Consider the following 20,316-nt stretch of genomic DNA (forward strand, 5'->3'; position numbering starts at 1 on the left):
AGTATTTTGTAATTATAAACAATGCTACAGTGATTAACCTTATTCATATGTATTTTTATCTTGTTTGATGTTGCTTGATTTTTTTCCATATTCAACCAACCTTGTATTTCTGGAATAAACTCAACTTCAATTTGACATATTAAGTTTTATAAAGAATTTTTGCATATCCTTTTTGCATTAGAGTTGCCTTAAATTTTTTTCTCTTATGATAGTCTTGTCAGGTTAATATCAAAGTTATTCTGACCTTAAAAGAGTTGGGGAGTGTTCTTCTTTTTCTTTTCTCTGGAATATTTTGTGTTTGATTGGCATTCTTTCTTCATAAATGTCTGACAGAGTGCTCTGGTAAAACTTTCTGGGTCTGGAGTTTCCTTAATGGGATGACTTTTCAATTATTTTAATATAGAGTATTTTTGATCTACCAAAAGTACACTTTTTCTGTGACCTCACCTAATAGTTACAAAACTGTTCAGATCTCACCCCCAGCTATTTTAAAAATATTTCCTCTGTCTTTGGTTTGTAGTAAATTTTGGCTGGGATGGGTCTAGCTGTGGATTTTCTTTGATTCAGCCTGCTTAGAATTCTTGTGTGTGTTAGTCACTCAGTCGTATCTGACTCTTTGTGACCCTATGGACTGTAGCCCTCCAGGCTCTTCTGTCCATGGAATTCTCCAGGCCAGAATACTGGAGTGGGTTGCCATACCCTTCTCCAGGGAATCTTCTCCATCTAGGGATCAAACCCGGGTCTCCTACATTACAGGCAGATTTTTTTACTATCTGAGCCACCAGGGAAGCCTGGGCTTCTGAAATCCGTGGCTTAATGTCTTTCATCTTGTTTTGAAAAATTCTTCATCAGGTAGTGCTTCTAGTCCCTTCTCTCTTTTGTCTTCTTTTGGTATTTCAATCACATGCATATTACACCCTCTTACTGTCTGTGTTGCTCTCCCTTTCTTCTATATTTTCTCTCTTTGACTCGTCTTTTGTTCTGATGAGTTTCTTCTGGTCTCTTCTCCAGTTGTCTCATTGTCTCTTTAGCCGATTTAATCTGCTGTCAGACTCATTCACTGAGTTCTTAATTTTGCTTATTATGTTGTTTTAATTTTGTAATTTATATTTAATTATTTAAAGAACCCGTATAATTTATAAAATAGTTTCTAAGGCTCTGTCAAAGTTTCCAGTCTTTTATTGAATGAATTAAAACATAGTTACTTTTCAGTTGTGGGACTGTTTGTTCAAATATCTGGAGCTCTTACTGATCTGTTTCTATCATTTGATTTCTCATTTATGTGTGGTTTTGTCTCCTTGTATACCTTTGGTTATCTTTGGTTATGTGCTAGTCATTGTATTTAAAAATTGTTTATAAAAATAATTTGGAAGCTGATATGATGTTATCTTTCTATAGAAAATATATTCATTTGCTTTTGCTAGCTGGATGTTTAGAGTCAGTAACAACTTGGGGTAGTTTTAATTTCTTTCAGGCATCAGGATTTTTCTGGATGATCCACATGACTGAGCAACGGTTTTAATTCTGTTTTAGTCTTTTTTTTTTTGATGTGGACCATGTTTAAAGTCTGTATCGAATTTGTTACAATATTGCTTCTGTTTTATGTAGTCTCCAGGCATGTGGGATCTTAGCTCTCTAACCAGGGGTTGAACCCACACACCTTGGCATTAGAAGGTGAAGTCTTAACCACTGGACTGCCAGGGAAGTCCCTGTTTTATTCTTAATCCCAAGGTGCAGCCCTTTGAGGTCCCAATCAAAACCTGAGCTGTTTGCCAGAGCCACCACTGTTGGTCGGCCTTGCTCTCCTAATTTTTGGCCTGACAAACATCCAACAGATGTTTTTAGAGTAGTTTTAGGTTCCCAGAAAAATTGAGCAGAAAGTACATGGAGTCCCCGTATATATGTCCCCTGCTCATACATAATAACAAGTCTTTTAAGAAGTTGCTCAGTCTATAACTCCTCTTTTGAAATATACAATGCCTCTAGGAGGACAGTGGCCCTTAAATACCAGGCTGGATGTTTGTCTTTTCCTAGATTTTGGCCCGTTAATTCTTTACTATCTTGCTATTTTCTGAAGCTTTCAAAACAGTTATTTTAAATTATTTTAACTTTTCTAATTATTCCCAGTGGGAAGGTAGCCTGCAATTGTTGAACATATTTATTCTCTTCGTTATAAATTGCTGCAATTAGGTTGCATATTTGAGAAGAATAGAAAGATAAAACCTGTTAAGGAAATGGCACAACCAAAAACCTTTTCTATTTAGAATCATGATTTAAAATTTTTGCTTCCAATTATGGAGCTGTATTGTAGGTATTAAGGTTTTGCTTTTTATAAACTTTTATTCCAGCTCGTGATGCTGATGAGCGAGAGAAGTGGATCCATGCCTTAGAAGAAACTATTCTTCGACATACTCTTCAGCTTCAAGTAAGAATCTTTACATGGCTTCTGGATAGTTCACTAGGTTTTTTTGTTTGTTTTCTGCGTTTTGTTTTTTTTTTTAAATAGCTAATAGGATGTAATGGAAACTTTTAATTTCCGAGTTGTTTATTTTTGCCTTTACAGTGTTATAATATATATAAAGTTATAGTCATTTTCTTCTGCTTAAAATACTGATTTTTGTCTAGAAACAAAACATTACAAGGCAATGTTGAAACTGAAATGCTGTGTTAAAATTAAAATGTGCCAGGCTCATTTTTTAAATTTAATATGTAAGTTGGTTATTGGTATAGCCAAATTATATAATAATGCATGATAATAGATAAAGTGCTGAGAAGTTGACCTACTTTTCTTTTTGTAGGATTTGGCAGTTACTGTTGTGGGTAGTACTCTTAGGGGTGAAAGTGAAAGAAAAAAATCCAAACTTGGTTTAAGGAAAAAACACATTTAACTTGGGTGTGGTTTGAAGTAGGCATTTAAATAATGTCATGAGGACCCAGATCCCCATCTGTTTCTCCGTCTAAGTTATTCTGGGTTGACTTTATTTTTAGATAGATTCTCCCTTTGTGGTAGTAAAATGGAAGCAGCAATTTCAGCCTCCTGTCGGTGGAACTCCAGATCCATAGGAGGCTGTTGTTCTTTCTGGATAAAGAGTATTAGTGCTGATACCTTAGCTTCAGTCACTTTCCCAGTCCTAACCAGTCATAATTTCACAGTCATATGTTCCACCTCTTGGTAATAGGATTTACCTCTACATCAGAAACATGTAGCAGTTAGGGGAGAAGGTGGTCCTTGCTGTCCCCAGGCAGAGTCAGAATGGGGGAAAAAGATGCTAGGTGACAAAAACAATAAATGTCTAATCTACCATACTAAAGATAGTTTTCTGTGTTCTCCATTAAAAGAGCTTATATTGTGGTATATATAGAGGATTTTGTTTTGATTATTTGGATTTACAGGACTGAATCATAGAAAACTGATGTTTTGTAATCCTTTGTCTACTTAATTTGTCCTATATCAGGAATGGGGGCTTCCCAGGGGGTGCTGGTGGTAAAGAACCCACCTACCAATGCAGGATATATAAGAGACATGGGTTTGATCCCTGGGTTGGGAAGATCCCCTAGAGGAGGGCACGGCAATCCACTCCAGTATTCTTGCCTGGAGAATCCCATGGACAGAGGAGCATGGAGGGCTACGGTCCATGGGGTTGCAAAGAGTCAGACATGACAGAAGCAACTTAAGCATGCATGCACATACCAGGAATTGGCTTACTTAGACCAGTTAGTTTAGGAAATCCCAGGTCCTACAAGACAGCGAACTCCCCATCACTTTGAAAGTTGTTCAAATAGATTATTTAAAATAATATGTGAGGATATGGCTATTAAGAAACTGTAGGAAATGAATATGGAGTTGAAATCAGAGATCTCTAAAGTTACTCTGTGAGCGAGCTGTACTTTTTAAAAGCAACTTTATAAGCATGTCTGGCTTGGGTGTACTATGAAGAAATTCTATGAATTCCTTCATAAATTTCTTTTCAAGTTCAGTTCATTTCAGTCTTCAGTTGTGTCCGACTCTTTGTGAACCCATGAACTGCAGCATGCCGGGCCTCCCTGTCCATCACCAACACCAAGAGTTCATCCAAACTCATGTCCATTGAGTTGGTGATGCCATCCAACCATCTCATCCTCTGTCATCCCCTTCTCCTCATGCCCTCAATATTTCCCAGCATCAGGGTCTTTTCAAATGAATCAGTTCTTTGCATCCGGTGGCCAAAGTATTGGAGTTTCAGCTTCAACATCAGACCTTTGAATGAACACCCATGACTGATTTCCTTTAGGATGGACTGGATGGATCTCCTTGCTTTTCAAGGGACTCTCAAGAGTCTTCTGCAATACCACAGTTCAAAAGCATCAATTCTTCGGCGCTCAGCTTTCTTTATAGTCCAATATCACATCCATACATGACTACTGGAGAAACCGTAGCCTCGACTAGACGGACCTTTGTTGGCAAAGTAATATCTCTGCTTTTGAATATGCTGTCTAGCTTGGTCATAACTTTCCTTCCAATGAGTAAGCATCTTTTAATTTCATGGCTGCAGTCACCATCTGCAGTGATTTTGGAGCCCCAAAGAATAAAGGCAGCCACTGTTTTCATTTCTTCCCCATCTGTTTCCCATGAAGTCATGGGATCAGATGCCATGATCTTAGTTTTCCGAATGTAGAGCTTTAAGCCAACTTTTTCACTCTCCTCTTTCACTTTCATCAAGAGGCTCTTTAGTTCTTCTTCACTTTCTGCCATAAGGGTGGTGTCACCTGCATATCTGAGGTTATTGATATTTCTCCCAGCAACCTTGATTCCAGCTTGTGCTTCTTCCAGCCCAGCATTTCTCATGATGTACTCTGCATATAAGTTAAATAAGCAGGGTGACAATGTACAGCCTTGAGGTACTCCTTTTCTTACTTGGAACCAGTCTGTTGTTCCATGTCCAATTCTAACTGTTGCTTCCTGAGCTGCATACAGGTTTCTCAAGAGGCAGGTCAGGTGGTCTGGTATTCCCATCTCTTTCAGAATTTTCCACAGTTTATTGTGATCCACACAGTCAAAGGCTTGGGCATAGTCAATAAAGCAGAAATAGATGTTTTTCTGGAACTCTCTTGCTTTTTCGATGATCCAGAGTATGTTGGCAATTTGATCTCTGGTTCCTCTGCCTTTTCTAAAACCAGCTTGAACACCTGGAAGTTCATGGTTCATGTATTGCTGAAGCCTGTCTTGGAGAATTTCAAGCATTACTTTCCTAGCGTGTGAGATGAGTGCAATTGTGTGGTAGTTTGAGCATTCTTTGGCATTGCCTTTTTTGGGATTGGAATGAAAACTGACCTTTTCCAGTCCTGTGGCCACTGCTGCATTTTCAAATTTGCTAGCATATTGAGTGCAGCACTTTCACAACATCATCTTTTAGGATTTGAAATACCTCAGTTGGAATTCCATCACCTCCACTAGCTTTGTTCGTAGTGATGCTTCCTAAGGCCCACTTGACTTCACATTCCAGGATGTCTGGCTCAAGGTGAGTGATCACACCATTGTGATTATCTGGGTTGTGAAGCTCTTTTTTCGTACAGTTCCTCTGTGTATTCTTGCCACCTCGTCTTAATATCTTCTGCTTCTGTTAGGTCCATACCATTTCTGTCCTTTATTGAGTCCATCTTTGCATGTAATGTTCCCTTGGGATCTCCTATTTTCTGGAAGAGATCTCTAGACTTTCCCATTCTGTTGTTTTCCTCTATTTATTTGCATTGATTGCTGAGGAAGGCTTTCTTATCTCTCCTTGTTATTCTTTGGAACTCTGCATTCAAATGGGTATATCTTTGCTTTTCTTCTTTGCTTTTCTCTTCTTTTCACAGCTATTTGTAAGGCCTTCTCAGACAGCCATTTTGCCTTTTTACACTTCTTTTTCTTGGGGATGGTCTTGATCCCTATCTCCTGTACAGTGTCACGAACCTCTGTCCATAGTTCATCAGGCACTCTATGAGATGTAGTCCCTTAGATCTATTTATCACTTCCATTGTATAATCATAAGGGATTCGATTTAGGTCATACCTGAATGGTCTAGTGTTTTCCCTACTTTCTTCAATTTAAGTCTGAATTTGGCAATAAGGAGTTCATGATCTGAGCCACAGTCAGCTCCTGGTCTTGTTTTTGCTGACTGTATAGAGCTTCTCCATCATTGACTGCAAAGAATATAATCAATCTAATTTCGGTATTGACCATTTGGTGATGTCCATGTGTAGAGTCTTCTCTTGTGTTGTGGAAGAGGGTGTTTGCTATGATCAGTGTGTTCTCTTGGCAAAACTCTGTTAGCCTTTGCCCTGCTTCATTCTGTCCTCCAAGGCCAAATTTGCCTGTTACTCCAGGTGTTTCTTGACTTTCTACTTTTGCATTCCAGTCCCCTGTAATGAAAAGGACATCTTTTTGGGGTGTTAGTTCTAAAAGGTCTTGTAGGTCTTTATAGAACAGTTCAAGTTCAGCTTCTTCAGCTTTACTGGTCGGGGCATAGACTTGAATTACTGTGATATTGAATGGTTTGCCTTGGAAACAAACAGAGATCATTCTGTCGTTTTTGAGATTGCATCTAAGTACTGCATTTCAGACTCTTTTGTTGACTATGATGGCTACTCCATTTCTTCTGAAGTACTCCTGCCCACAGTAGTAGATATAATGGTCATCTGAGTTTTCAATTTAGGCAGTTGTGTAAATGAGTAGCATCGTTTTAGGAAATTTATGATCCAATAAGAAGACAAGTATTTTAGGAATCAGATTAGACTGTAAGTGGCAGATAATATTCCCTCCACAGTTGGTTAGACTGATATTCAAGTCTCTGTGTGATCTATTTTCTTCTAGACATTTCTATAAACCTACTAGAGTGCTGCCTCTACATAAATCTACTAAAGTGCTGCTGCTTACTTGCTTTCCTCTGAACCCATCTTTTCATTTCTGATCTCTGCATTCCTATATGTGATATTCTGTCTGCCTGTAATACCATCTCCCTCCACTCTGCCTTTGTGTTCTGCCTCTTTCTTCAAAGTCCAGTTCAGAACTGACCTCTTCTGTGGAGCCTCTCCCAACCAACCCCTCCTCCCTCAGCCACCAAACTCAGTGATCTCTTCTTTGAATGTCATACTTGTTGCACAGTTTACTGAGTTCTTATAATATTCTTCTTGTTATCCTTTAAGTATATATAATTCCCACCTCATCAGATATGATGCAGACTTCTTAAGGTACCTACTTTTATCCAATTTTGGAATACATGAGCTTTTACTAAGAAGAGCGCTTACCTGTCTTTTGGAATAACAAAATGAAAGGGATAACTTTGGGAAGTCTTAAATACTGATAGCTTTGATATTTTAAAATACATGAATGTAATTTATTTATATATTTTTTCTAAAGTTAATACACACAGGAAATAGGACATTTAGAGATATGTAATTAAATGTGAATTATTCTGGCAAAAAAGGTAAAGAGATTTTTTCCAAAGATGGTGAAGTATGGTGAAAGACTTGATTTTGGAGGCATAATGACTTGGTTTCTGCATCACTCTGAGTTCCAGTGTCCTCATGTATAAAAAGAGGATAATAAAACCTATTCTTCAGTGCTGTTTTGATGATTAAATGAGCTAAATGCAAATTTATTGAAATAATGCCTGACTATAGTAAGAAGTTGGTAAAAAACAAAAACAAAAAAACTTCCCACGTGGCTTAGTGGTAAAGAATCCGCCAGCCAATGAAGAGATGCAGGTTCGATCCCTGGGTCAGGAAGATCCCCTGAAGAAGGAACTGGCAACCCACTCCAGTATTCTTGCCTGGGAAATCCCATGGACAGAGGAACTTCGTGGGCCACAGTCCATGGGGTTGTAAAAAAGTTGGACACAACTTAGTGACTAAAAAATAATAACAAATTTTAAGCGATTACTAATACTCAACTTTCAAACCTCAACAGCTCAGACTATAATGCTGTCATTAACAGAAACAGAAAAACTGGATGAAGACATGGGTTTGAGGAGAAAGAGTTGATAAGCAATTTTAGTCTTGCCAAGGTTGAATTTCAGGGAGACATCCAACTGTCAAAATCCACAAGGAAAGAATATAGGACAAAAGCTACAGCTACTTTTACCATTCCTACCCCCAGTACTTGGCATTCTAAATGGTGCTTGATAAATGTTAATTAAAGAAAGAATTGATGAAGGAATTAATGAATAAACACATGATGTATAGACTGCTTTTACATTGCTGTGTATCATATTCTTTGAGATGTCTAACATATTGTTACACATCCATGAATAGATACTCATGAAGTGCTCATCCAAATGGGTATTGGAGAAAGTATTTATATGTCTTCCTTTTTCAGTGAACTTTAATTTAGCCATTAAATTATACTGCTGTGGCCTTGTCATTACTAAAAGCTTCACTATCTCCAAAATACTGAATTTAAAAGTGTTTTCTATTTGACCACAGTTTTCTTACTTCATCTTCCTCTAGCACTTTACTTCTTCTGGACTTTTCTTCTCTCATTTTGGTCTGAGCACTACTTCTCCATTTTTCCTGGCCATTTCACACCTTCCTAGTTTTGCTTATCTCACTCCCCCGTGTAGATATGATGGTCTGTTTCTTCAACATAGATTTTGGAATCACCCTTAAAATTTCTTGTCCCTGGATATTTTGCACTGTTAAAATAGCTGTGAAAAAAAGAGAAGCGAAAGGCAAAGGAGAAAAGGAAAGACATACCCATTTGAATGCAGAGTTCCAAAGAATAGCAAGGAGAGATAAGAAAGGCTTCCTCAGTGATCAATGAAAAGAAATAGAGGAAAACAATAGAATGGGAAACACTAGAGATCTCTTCAAGAAAATTAGAGATATCAAGGGAACATTTCATGCAGAGGGGCACAATAAAGAACAGAAATGATATGGACCTAACAGAAGCAGAAGAGATTAAGAAGAGGTGGCAGGAATACACAGAAGAACTGGACAAAAAAAGATCTTCATGACCCAGATAATCATGATGGTGTGATCACTCACCTAGAGCCAAACATCCTGGAATGTGAAGTCAAGTGGGCCTTAGGAAACATCACCACAGACAAAGCTAGTGGAGGTGATGGAATTCCAACTGAGCTATTTCAAATCCTAAAAGATGATGTTGTGAAAGTGCTGCACTCAATATGCCAGCAAATTTGGAAGACTTGGCAGTGCCCATATGACTGGAAAAGGTCAGTTTTCTTTCCAATCCCAAAGAAAGGCAATGCCAAAGAATGCTCAAACTACTGCACAATTGCACTCATCTTACATGCTAGCAAACTAATGCTCAAAATTCTCCAAGCCAGGCTTCAGCAATAAGTGAACCGTGAACCTCCAGATGTTCAAGCTGTATTTAGAAAAGGCAGAGGAACCAGAGATCAAATTGCCAACATCCGTTGGATCATCGAAAAAGCGAGAGTTCCAGAAAAACATCTATTTCTGCTTTCTTGACTATGCCCAAGCCTTTGACTGTGTGGATCACAACAAACTGTGGAAAATTCTGAAAGAGATGGGAATACCAGACCACTTGACCTCCCTCCTGAGAAATCTGTATGCAGGTCAGGAAGCAACAGGACATGGAACAACAAACTGGTTCCAAATAGGAAAAGGAGTACGTCAAGGCTGTATATTGTCACCCTGCTTATTTAACTTATATGCAGAGTACATCATGAGAAATGCTGGGCTGAATGAAACATAAGGTGGAATCAAGATTGCTGGGAGTAATATCAGTAACCTCAGATATGCAGATGACACCACCCTTATGGCAGAAAAGTGAAGAAGAGAAGAGCCTTCTTCATGAAGGCTCTTGATGAAAGTGCCTTCAAAGAGCCTCTTGATGAAGTGAAAGAGGAGAGTGAAAAAGTAGGCTTAAAGCACAACATTGAGAAAACTAAGATCATGGCATCCGGTCCCATCACTTCATGGCAAATAGAGGGGGAAACAATGGAAACTGACATTTTATTTTGGGGGCCTCCAAACTTACTGCAGATGGTGACTACAGCAGTGAAATTTTAAAAGACGCTTGCTCCTTGGAAGAATAGTTACAACCAACCTAGATAGCATATTAAAAAGCAGAGACATTACTTTGCCAACAATAGTCAAAGCTATGGTTTTTCCAGTAGTCATGTATGGATTTGAGAGTTGGACTATAAAGAAAACCGAGCACCGAAGAATTGATGCTTTTGAACTGTGGTGTTGGAGAATACTCTTGGAGAATCCCTTGGACTGCAAGGAGATCTAACCAGTCCATCCTAAGGGAAATCAGTCCTGAATATTCATTGGAAGGACTGATGCAGAAGCTGAAACTCCAGTACTTTGGCCACCTGATGCGAAGAACTGACCTATTTCAATAGACCCTGATGCTGGGAAAGATGGAGGGCAGGAGGAGAAGGGGACGACAGAGGATGAGATGGTTGGATGGCATCACCAACTGGATGGACATGAGTTTGAGTAAACTCCAGGAGTTGGTGATGAGCAGGGAGCCCAGTCATACTGTAGTACATGGGGTCACAAAGAGTCGAAGACGATTGAGCAACTAAACTGAAGTGATGCCATTCTAATTTCTATTCCCCAGTGCCCCCAGCTGTTATATTTCTCTGCTTCTATTTGGAGGTCACAAAATCAAGATGGCTTTATCTGTCACTTTAAATTTTGTCTAACTTTAATCAAATTTCTGTAAATATTTGTCTTCTTAATTGATTTCTTTTTGATTGCCAGTTAAATTCCCACAGTGGGTCTTTTTAAAATTACTATTTAGTATCTAATATAGTCCACTCCCTTGTTATAGAAAAGATCTCACTACTTCTTCAATAGTTATAAGTGACTGCACCTAATTTTTTCTTTCTATGCTTTGCATATTTCAAAGCAAAAAAATATTCTCTTTCAAGTTAATAATACCCCCATAATCTTGACTCCATGATATTTCCTTTAGACTATGACCTTATTTACCCTCCAGCAGTCCCCACTATTTCCATGAATTCAGTTGAAACTTCTGTGTAGATGACTTTCTTCCCTTCCCCCATCTTTATATCTCTTTTGCTATTTAGCTTCTCCCTTAAGTCCTCAATTCTTTCCTCGTGGATTTTGCCTAGTAGATATCTTCTGAAATTCAACCTCAACAAGGCTAAAAGTGTCTTATCAGCTCTTTTCTCCTCAAATCCATCTCTTTATCCATTTTTTATGTTTCTTAATATTATAGTCTGATCCATTGAGGTTTGAAAGTTGAGGTTTTTTCAGGTAATAACTTCTAACTTGCCAAGCCTGGGGACTTCTTTTCTTCTTTTTTTCCTCTCCTCCCTTTTTAATAGAATTACTTACACTCCTGTGCTCACGTTGACTATCATTTTTCTTATATCTGACTAACTCTGTTTCTAGTGCCCTCCTAATATTCCTGAACCTATTCCTTTCTTCGTCCTATGAACTGAACATCTGTAATTAATGATCTTAAGGCCTCCGTAACTGTGAGAAACCTTTAGTGGTTTGCATTTGCCTGTAGAATGAAATGAAAATTCTTTTTAAGGGATTTCACTATCTGTTCGATTATATCCCACCCTAAATTTCTACCGCCTGTCCCTGCATGTACTTGATGCTCTACGTAGATATCATTCCTGGTTCCATTCTGTGTAATCAGTCTTTTAAACCTCTTTTAAACTACCTGATCTTTAGAAAGTGAAAGTCTCTCAATTGTGTCAGACTCTTTGTGACCCATGGACTGTACAATCTGTGGAATTCTCCAGGCCAGAATACTGGAGTGAGTATCTTTTCCCTTCTCCTTAAAGGTATATATAAAACCTTAATAAAGTAGTTGTGCTAAGGTATTATCATATCTCCAACATATTATTACTTTTGAGATGGTGGAGTGGGTTGCCATTGCCTTCTCCAATGCGTGAAAGTGAAAAGTAAAAGTGAAGTCGCTCAGTCGTGTCCAACTCCTAGCTACCCCATGGACTGCAGCCCACCAGGCTCCTCTGTCCATGGGATTTGCCAAGCAAGAGTGTGTTGCCATTGCCTTCTCTTTTGAGATGGAAGGTATTCATAAATATTTATTCTGTTTTTCCTTCCATTCTGATTAATGAAAATTCATCTGGAGGATCCCTTGTAGCTTCTCCCTTTCCTTCTATCTTTCCTTTATTCTTTTTTTTTAGTATTGTTCCTGTTGTTTGGTGGGTAACTGTGAATTACAATTAGGATAGTCTGAGGATGGAAGAAGACAACTGAAGCCTCTCTCCTTTCGACACCTATGTTGAATTTCCAGTAGTTACTCTAAACTTGTATTTAGGTTGTGGTATCTTTTCATGAATTTGCAGCCAACTTCATTCCTTGAGAGAGGCCGGAGGGGCTGCTAAGCTTCTTAATTCCCTCTTTTTAGCCTGTAAGAGGCATTTAGTAGATATCTGATGACACTAATTAATGAAATCAAGCATTTCAATTCTTTATTTACCCTTGTAAGCTTTAGTACCGACTAAATGCTGAGAGATTCCTAAGCAAATGATTGATCATGTAATAAGATTTAGGATGTTATATCTTGTATGTTTTGCAGTATCTATCCTAATTTATGTAATGTATTATGAATTATAGCAACAGGTCTGGATATCATACAGTTATAAAAGTTTTACTTGAGTAAATGGACCCATTTAAAAAAAAAAAAAAAACTTTTGCAAGAAAAAACTCTTGAATCCCAGTGTTTAAAATAAAATATCATAGTGTTATTTAATGTGGGCAAATGTAAATCTATATCAACTTCTTAAGTTTAAAATCTTACAGAAGTAACCATACATTTAAATGAAAATTGCAAGTTAAATACAAATAAAACACAAAACAATAACATCTAAATTAATGTTAAGTTAATGTGCTGAATGGTACTGCCTTGCTTAAAGTGGTTCACTACTTTGATACTGTAAGGAATAGATTCTTTTTCAATTTGACATGCATACACTATTGTGTGGAATGTGATAACTGTGATCTTTCCACATTTCTGTGTTCTGACTACTGGAAAACCTTCATTTGCACAGCGTGTGTCATGAGGTCTTTGACTTTGACTTCACACTTATATCATTTTCATGGTCAAGGCTCTTCTATGGCAAATGATAGTTTTTGGTACCAACTTGATGATAAACAACTTGGGCAATGAAGTAACTTGTTAGCACTTGAATTTGATGTTGTTACTGCTGATTCAGTGTGTGGTTATACTAATTTTTATAGGTTATCAGAAACTAAAACACAGAAGATTGAGATATAGAGACTTGTTTAGACCCCAATTTGAATACACTAATGTAGATGTTTGAATAGTATAGACCTGTATAGGTTTTCTGGTGGCTCATTGGTAAAGAATCCCTGCAATGCAGGAGACCTGGGTTTGATCCCTGGGTCAGGAAGATCTCCTGGAAAAGGGAATGGCTACCCACTTCATTATTCTTGCTTGGAGAATTTAGTGGACAGAGGAACCTGGTGGGCTACAGTTCGTGGCGTGACAAAGAGTTGGACACGACTGAGCAACTTAACACTTTTAATTTTTCATAGATCTTTAAGTTTTTGGCTTCTATGCTATAAATGAGTTGATATTTTTAAAAATTTTATACTGAATGGTTTCTGTGATTATAATTTGAGTCATGAAATTGGCTATACTTGTCCTTGTCTGTGTAAGTTTCTGTAGGCCACTGTAGACTGTATCTTAGGTGGTTATCAAATTGGAATTTCATTGCTACTGACTTGTAATCTTTTAATTTTGCCCTTTCCTATTTGTTCACTATATATTGGCTTTGATCTCAAGCCTGTAGAGAGATAGGACATGATATCTATAAGAATATGGCTGAGGGGAATAGTGAGGGCTGGTAGAAATCTCACCAGAAATGCTATTGAATCTGTAAGTAAAACATCATTATATATAAAAGAGATGTGATAGAATTCAGATTTCAATTTGTTATTGAGGCCAGAAAAACAATAGAACCATTCTGAAGCATTTTTTCAAACCTAGATACTTTGGTATGATAATTATATACATACATGCTAATTTAGTATTTAAGATGCAGTTTAGGATAGTTGAACTAATTATTAGTATTAGTTAGCTTGAGTCTACCCTCTTTTCTATAATAGCTATGTGTCTAGTTGGGTAGTTAAGATTAGTAGAAATCTCCTCAGTATTTTTCTTTTTTAAAATATTAAAAAATTTTTCTATTTATTATCTTTGACTGTGCTGGTCTTCATTGCTGCACAGGCTTTTCTCTAGTTGCAACAATTGGGGGCTGCTTTCTAGTTGCACTGTTCGGGCTTTTCATTGTGGTGGCTTCTCTTATTATGGAGCGCTGGCTCTAGAGCGTATGGGCTTCAGTAGTTGTGGCTCGAGAGCACAGGCTCAATAATTGTGGCACATGGGCTAAGTTCTGTGACCTCTGGGATCCTCCTGGACCAGGGATCAAACCCATGTCTCCTGCATTGGCAGGCAGATTCTTTACCACTGGCCACCAGGGAAGCCCTTGTATATTTTTCTTGAATGTTAAGCTATTTTACTGAAGATTAGCTTTTGGAACATCTATTTCAATTTCTTAGTATAAAATACTGACCACATAAACATAATAACTATCACTGTATCATTTCACTTGGCCTCATTAGATTTTATTTTTGTGTCATGTAGAAAAAATACATCTGTTTTGTTTTTTTCCCTTGAAGCCCTTTGTTTCTCAAAGGAAATGATTGCAATATAGATGTGTCACTTTTTCCACAGGTAAAATGATATGTAGAGGTAGCCAGGTACTTGGGGCTCCTACAACAAAGGAAAATTCCTCTAAGGAATGTTGCCAACATTGTTGCTGTTACTGAGGGTAGAGGAATTTCTGGCTCCTAAATTGGAATTTAGGATTCAAGGATTCATTTTTTAATAATAAATTTTGTTGTAATAGTGGTGGCCCATCTTATCTTGAACTCTTGGGAAACAACTAAAAACAAATGGTCCAGTTTTGTAGATGCTAAAGATTGTTCCTTTAAGTGCCAGAAATTTAATTGTGGTTTTATGGAAATCTTTTAGAACTTATATTTTACTGGCTTCTCTTTATAGAAATAAAGTTTAAAAATTAAAAAAAAAAAAGCTCAATTCAGAACATACAGAGAATACAGAAAAGTTATTTATTTTATAAATATTTATCAGACAGTGTGTTCAGTGCATTGTATTAGTTGTGGAGGATGTAATTGTGAATAAATGACATACTGTCCTTGTCTTTACTGAGCTCAGTCTGGTATAAAAAAGAAAATATAAATCATGAGAATTGAATTTTTAAAAAACTATAATAATGTCATAAGTCATGCTTCCAAAAATGTTTTAGCTTATATATTAATAGAAGTATGTAAAATAAAAGCAATAGTTTTTCTTACACCCTTTCTTTAGAGAAAAAACACGGAGTTCCAACTTGTTAATGTCCTAATTCTCATGTAAAGTTAGTGTGCCTAAAAGCCTGGAGCATTTAAAGTGAAGAGCAATCACAGAATACAAGACATTTTATCCATCTTGTGGCAGGAAGCTCTGTACTTTTAACCAATTTTGGCAACTCACATGGTTTTAGTGGAATCAGAACTTGCAGAAAAGTTAAGTGGCCAGTGTAGAATTTAGCTATAAAAATAGGGGCAATAGCACCTTTCTCCTATAATTTAAAAATTGAATGGTACTAAAAGGCTCATATAGAAAAACATTGTCCTTCTATTGCAGGAAGGGGGATCCCTTCCAGGGCCCGAAACTGGTCTCTTGTCTAACACTCGGAAATGAATTGTCCAGGGAGACACATTTGCTGACAAAGCAAGAGATTTTATTGGGAAGGGGCACCCGGGTGGAGAGCAGTAGGGTAAGGGAACCCAGGAGAACAGCTCTGTCACATGGCTTGCAGTCTTGGGTTTTATGGTGATGGTAGTTTCCGGGGTGTCTTTAGCCAATCATTCTGACTCAGAGGCCTTCCTGGTGGCGCATGCCTTGTTCAGCCAAGATGTATGCCAGAGAGAAGGATTCTGGGAAGTGGTCAGAATCCTTTTGACCTTTCCTGAACTCTTCCAGTTGGTGGAGGCTTATTAGTTCCCTGTTCCTTACCAGGACCTCCTGTTGTAAAACAACTCATGCAAATGGTTACTATGGTGCCTGGGCAGTTTCAATCAGTGTGCTTCCCCTAACACTTCTGCCCCTCTGCTTTCTCTGTTCTGCTTGTTAGACTACCCATTTTCAACCTTTTTTGCTGTTTATACTGCTATTTTTGTAATGTACCTAGCATTTCATTCATTCAGTAGACATTTATTAAGCAACTAGTACATGCCAGTCTCTGTGTGAGGAGATGCTAAAGATACAGGGATGATTAGGGCAGTATACTATCAAGAGCCACTGTGGGGTTGTTTAGAGGGTATTCATTCCTAAATCTGAACCAAAGATTTTTTTGTTTGATGATGCATTGAGACCATCTTATCTGTCTCCTATGAAACCTATATGTGGGTCAAGAAGCAACAGTTAGAATCCTGTATGGAACAACTGACTGGTTCAGGATTGAGAAAGGAGTACAACAAGGCTGTTTATTGTCGCCCGGTTTATTTAACTTATTTGCAGAGTATATCATATGAAATGCCAGACTTGATTAGTTATAAATTGGAATCAAGATTGCGGATATCAACAACCTCAGATAATGTGGATGATACCACTCTAATAGCAGAAAGTGAAAAGGAACTAGAGAGCCTCTTGATGAGGGGTGAAGGAGGAAAGTGAAAAAGCTGGCTTAAAACTCAATATAGAAAAACTAAGATCATGGCATCCGGTCCCATCACTTCGCAAATAGAAGGGGAAAAGGTGGCAGCAGTGACAGATTTCATTTTCTTGGTCTCTAAAATCTCTGTGGATGGTGACAGCAACCATGAAATTAGACGATGATTGCTTCTTGGCAAGAAAGCTATGACAAACCTAGACAGTGTGCTAAAAAGCAAAGACATCACCTTACTTACAAAAGTCCATATAGTCAAAGCTATGGTCTTTCCAGTTGTCATGTACGGATGTGAGAACTGGACAAATAAAGAAGGCAGAGTGCCAAAGAATTAATGCTTTAAAACTGTGGTGCTGGAGAAGACTATTGAGAATCCCTTGGACAGCAAGGAGATCAAACTAGTGAATCTTAAAGGAGATCAGCCCTGAATACTCTTTGGAAAGACTGATGCTAAAGCTGAAGCTCCAGTACTTTGGCCACCTGATGCTAACAGCTGACTCATTGGGAAAGACCCTGATGCTGGGAAAGATTGAAGGCAGAAGAGGGTGACAGAGGATGAGATGGCTGGATAGCATCACTGATTCAGTGGATATGAACTTGGGCAAACTCCAGAAGATGGTGAGGGACAGGGTAGCCTGGCATGTTACAGTTCGTGGGGTGGTTGAAACATCAGACATGACTTGGCGACTGAACAACAGCATTGCCACTATACCAGTCTTAGACACTGAAGTCTATCAAAAATAAACCCAATTTATAATTGGGTCCACTAAATTTATACTAGGATTTAATTTTTACACTACACTGTCAAAAATGATAGTGCCTTAGATTTTGAAGCTCTTGACCCCTGATGTTGATAATGGTGGTGGTGGTGGTGATAGAAGATTTGGAGGACACAGACACGATCCTGATACTTTGGTATATACTGTTAAATGTAAAGTCTTTAATGACCCTATGGATCTTTCTGTCTTGTTGGGGAGATAATAAGAACACATGAAAAGCACATGAAAGAACTGGTAAGCAAGAATTACAAAATTAATAGTTTGTCTCTTATAGAGTCAAATAGTGTAATTTATAAACAGATTTAGAGATATAGGCTTTTTTTCCGCCTTGACCTGGAGAACTGTTTGATCAGCCAGTACTGAATTAAAGTCCTTTGAGCTTCTCTGGCACAAAATTAACTGCTAGAAAAGCAGATATGAAAGGAAAAAAATGTAAAGGGTATTAGTGAAGGTTGTTAGACACTGACCTTAACCTTGTCCATCTGGCAAAATTAATGTATTTTTATCCATCACTGCTTATAGTTTTATTGATATTTAGCATAGAATTGATGTTTCTTTTCAGACTGTTAACAGAGGAACTTCATTATTGTGCACCCAATATGTGCCAGGCATTTGGCAAAATAGTGAGGCTATGATGAACAAAATCGGATAGATCCTTACCTCTTTACCTCTTACAGTCTAGTGATGAACGTAAACATTAAATAAAGAATTATGCAAATAGAAAACAGAGCCATGGTTGGCAGGATTGACTGCTTGAGGGGCACAAGGGAAATTTTGGGATAATGGAAATGTTCTATGTCTTAATTGTGGTGGCTGCATTTGTGCATATGTTTATCAAAATACATTGAACTCTGTACATCTAAAAAGGATACATTTAATGTTATATAAATTATAACAGTATGTTTGTTTAAAAAATACTCAAATACATGTAAAATTATAGCCGTAATAAGTTTTACAAAGTAGTGTTGCATGGGCTATGAGAACGTAAAATAGAATTCACATAGGCAGGGAGGAAATGATGAATAGAAGTAAATGAAGGATGGGGATTGGTTTCATGGGGACAGTGTAAAAGGCAGAAATAACCACAAGGCCCACGTGCCAAGTCCCTGAGGTTAGAAGATCCATGGCAAATTGAAAGAACTTGAAAAAGGCCATTGTGTGGAGTGCAGAAAATGAGGGAGTAGGTGTAAGACGGAGTTATGGACAGGTAGGGCTAAACCTTGCACACCATTGATGAATACTCCGTTGTATCCTAAGCACAAGGGTAAGCAGTTGAAGTTCTTTAATGGGGTCAGGTTGGGAATGCTGGGCCGGAGGAAGCACAAGCTGGAATCAAGGTTCCCGGGAGAAATATTGATAACTTCAGATATGCAGATAACACCACCCTTATGGTAGAAAGTGAAGAACTAAAGAGCCTCTTGATGAAAGTGAAAGAGGAGAGTGAAAAAGTTGGCTTAAAGCGCAACATTCAGAAAACGAAGATCATGGCATCTGGTCCCATCCACTTCATGGCAAATAGATGGGGAAACAGTGGCAGACTTTATTTTGGGGGCTCCAGAATCACTGCAGATAGTGACTGCAGCCATGAAATTAAGATGCTTACTCCTTGGAAGAAAAGCTATGACTAACCTAGACAGCATATTCAAAAGCAGAGACATTACTTTGCCAACAAAGGTCCGTCTAGTCAAATCTATGGTTTTTGCAGTAGTCATGTATGGACGTGAGAGTTGGAATATAAAGAAAGCTGAGCGCCAAAGAATGGATGCTTTTGAACTGTGGTGTTGGAGAAGACTCTTGAGAGTCCCTTGGACTGCATGGAGATCAAACCAGTCAATCCTAAAGGAAATCAGTCCTCAACAGTCATTGGAAGGACTGATGCTGAAGCTCCAGTACTTTGGCCACCTTATGCGAAGAACTGATTTGCTGGGAAAGACTGAAGGCCAGAGGAGAAAGGGATGACAGAGGATGAGATGGTTGGATGGCATCACTGACTGGATGGACATGAGTTTGAGTAAGCTCTAGGAGTTGGTGATGGGCAGGGAATCCTGGCGTGCTGAAGTCCATGGAGTCGCAGAATCGGACAGGACTGAGCACCGGAACTGAAATAACCATCATGAAAAAATAGTAAGAGCAGAAGGCAGTTGCCCTCCAGATCAGTAACTCAGTAATTTATTCGTGTCTGTGATTTCCTGGTTTGGATGAATTTTTGTTCAGTTCCCCTAAGCCCAAGAAGTTATGTCATTTGGATTCCCAAAGTATTTTCACAAACCACCTACATTCCTTATGGAGCTGTGGCACAACAGCAAGCCCATGTTTCCCTGGATTAATAAAACAGGCACCGCTGCTATTGTTTATTGATATAGTATCCCCCCCTCCCCTCACGCCCTTCCCCGCCTCGCGACACAAACAACTTTCCGGAAGTAAGAAAAAGCAGTCATCCAGATGAAATTTGGCTCCACAGCTGCCAAAATAGTGGATGTCGAGCTAGACGCGAGTGGGTTTAGGTGTTTGCGTCTGTGACCGGGTCTTTCCCAGTCGCCACCCTATGGGAACCTTCGGGACCGAAGCCCCGAAGCCTAGCTGAGCTCCCTTGAGCCTCGAGCACCCTTTCCTGGGGGCAGCCAGGAATTGGCGTGGTGGGGCAGCCGCGAGTCCCGAGGAATAGGTCCGGGCGCGGCAGACGGCCAGAGCCCCGAGGTGAGCCCTGGGCTGCGCGAGGCGGTGGAGGGCTGGGGAGCCGGGCGGTCCAGATGCCCAGCCGCCGCGGCCGGCCCCTCCCGCCTCTTCACCCCAAAATTGGCCTAACCGCCAATCTTCGG

At 38.7% G+C, this 20,316-nt stretch overlaps 1 protein-coding gene across 4 annotated transcripts in view; it reads left to right on the plus strand.

Moving 5' to 3' along the window:
- The window catches only part of OSBPL9 (oxysterol binding protein-like 9), a 164,788-nt gene that overhangs the window by 87,642 nt on the left and 56,830 nt on the right, over window positions 1-20,316 (plus strand). For all 4 annotated transcript variants that reach the window (XM_010849699.1, XM_010849714.1, XM_010849722.1 and 1 more), the window contains exon 4: window positions 2,349-2,425. In XM_010849699.1, the coding sequence (XP_010848001.1) occupies window positions 2,349-2,425 (77 nt within the window). The remainder of the gene's footprint in view (window positions 1-2,348; window positions 2,426-20,316) is intronic.

This window comes from Bison bison, unplaced genomic scaffold (genome assembly GCF_000754665.1).
Source record: "Bison bison bison isolate TAMUID 2011002044 unplaced genomic scaffold, Bison_UMD1.0 scf7180017851016, whole genome shotgun sequence".
Taxonomy (NCBI): domain Eukaryota; kingdom Metazoa; phylum Chordata; class Mammalia; order Artiodactyla; family Bovidae; genus Bison; species Bison bison.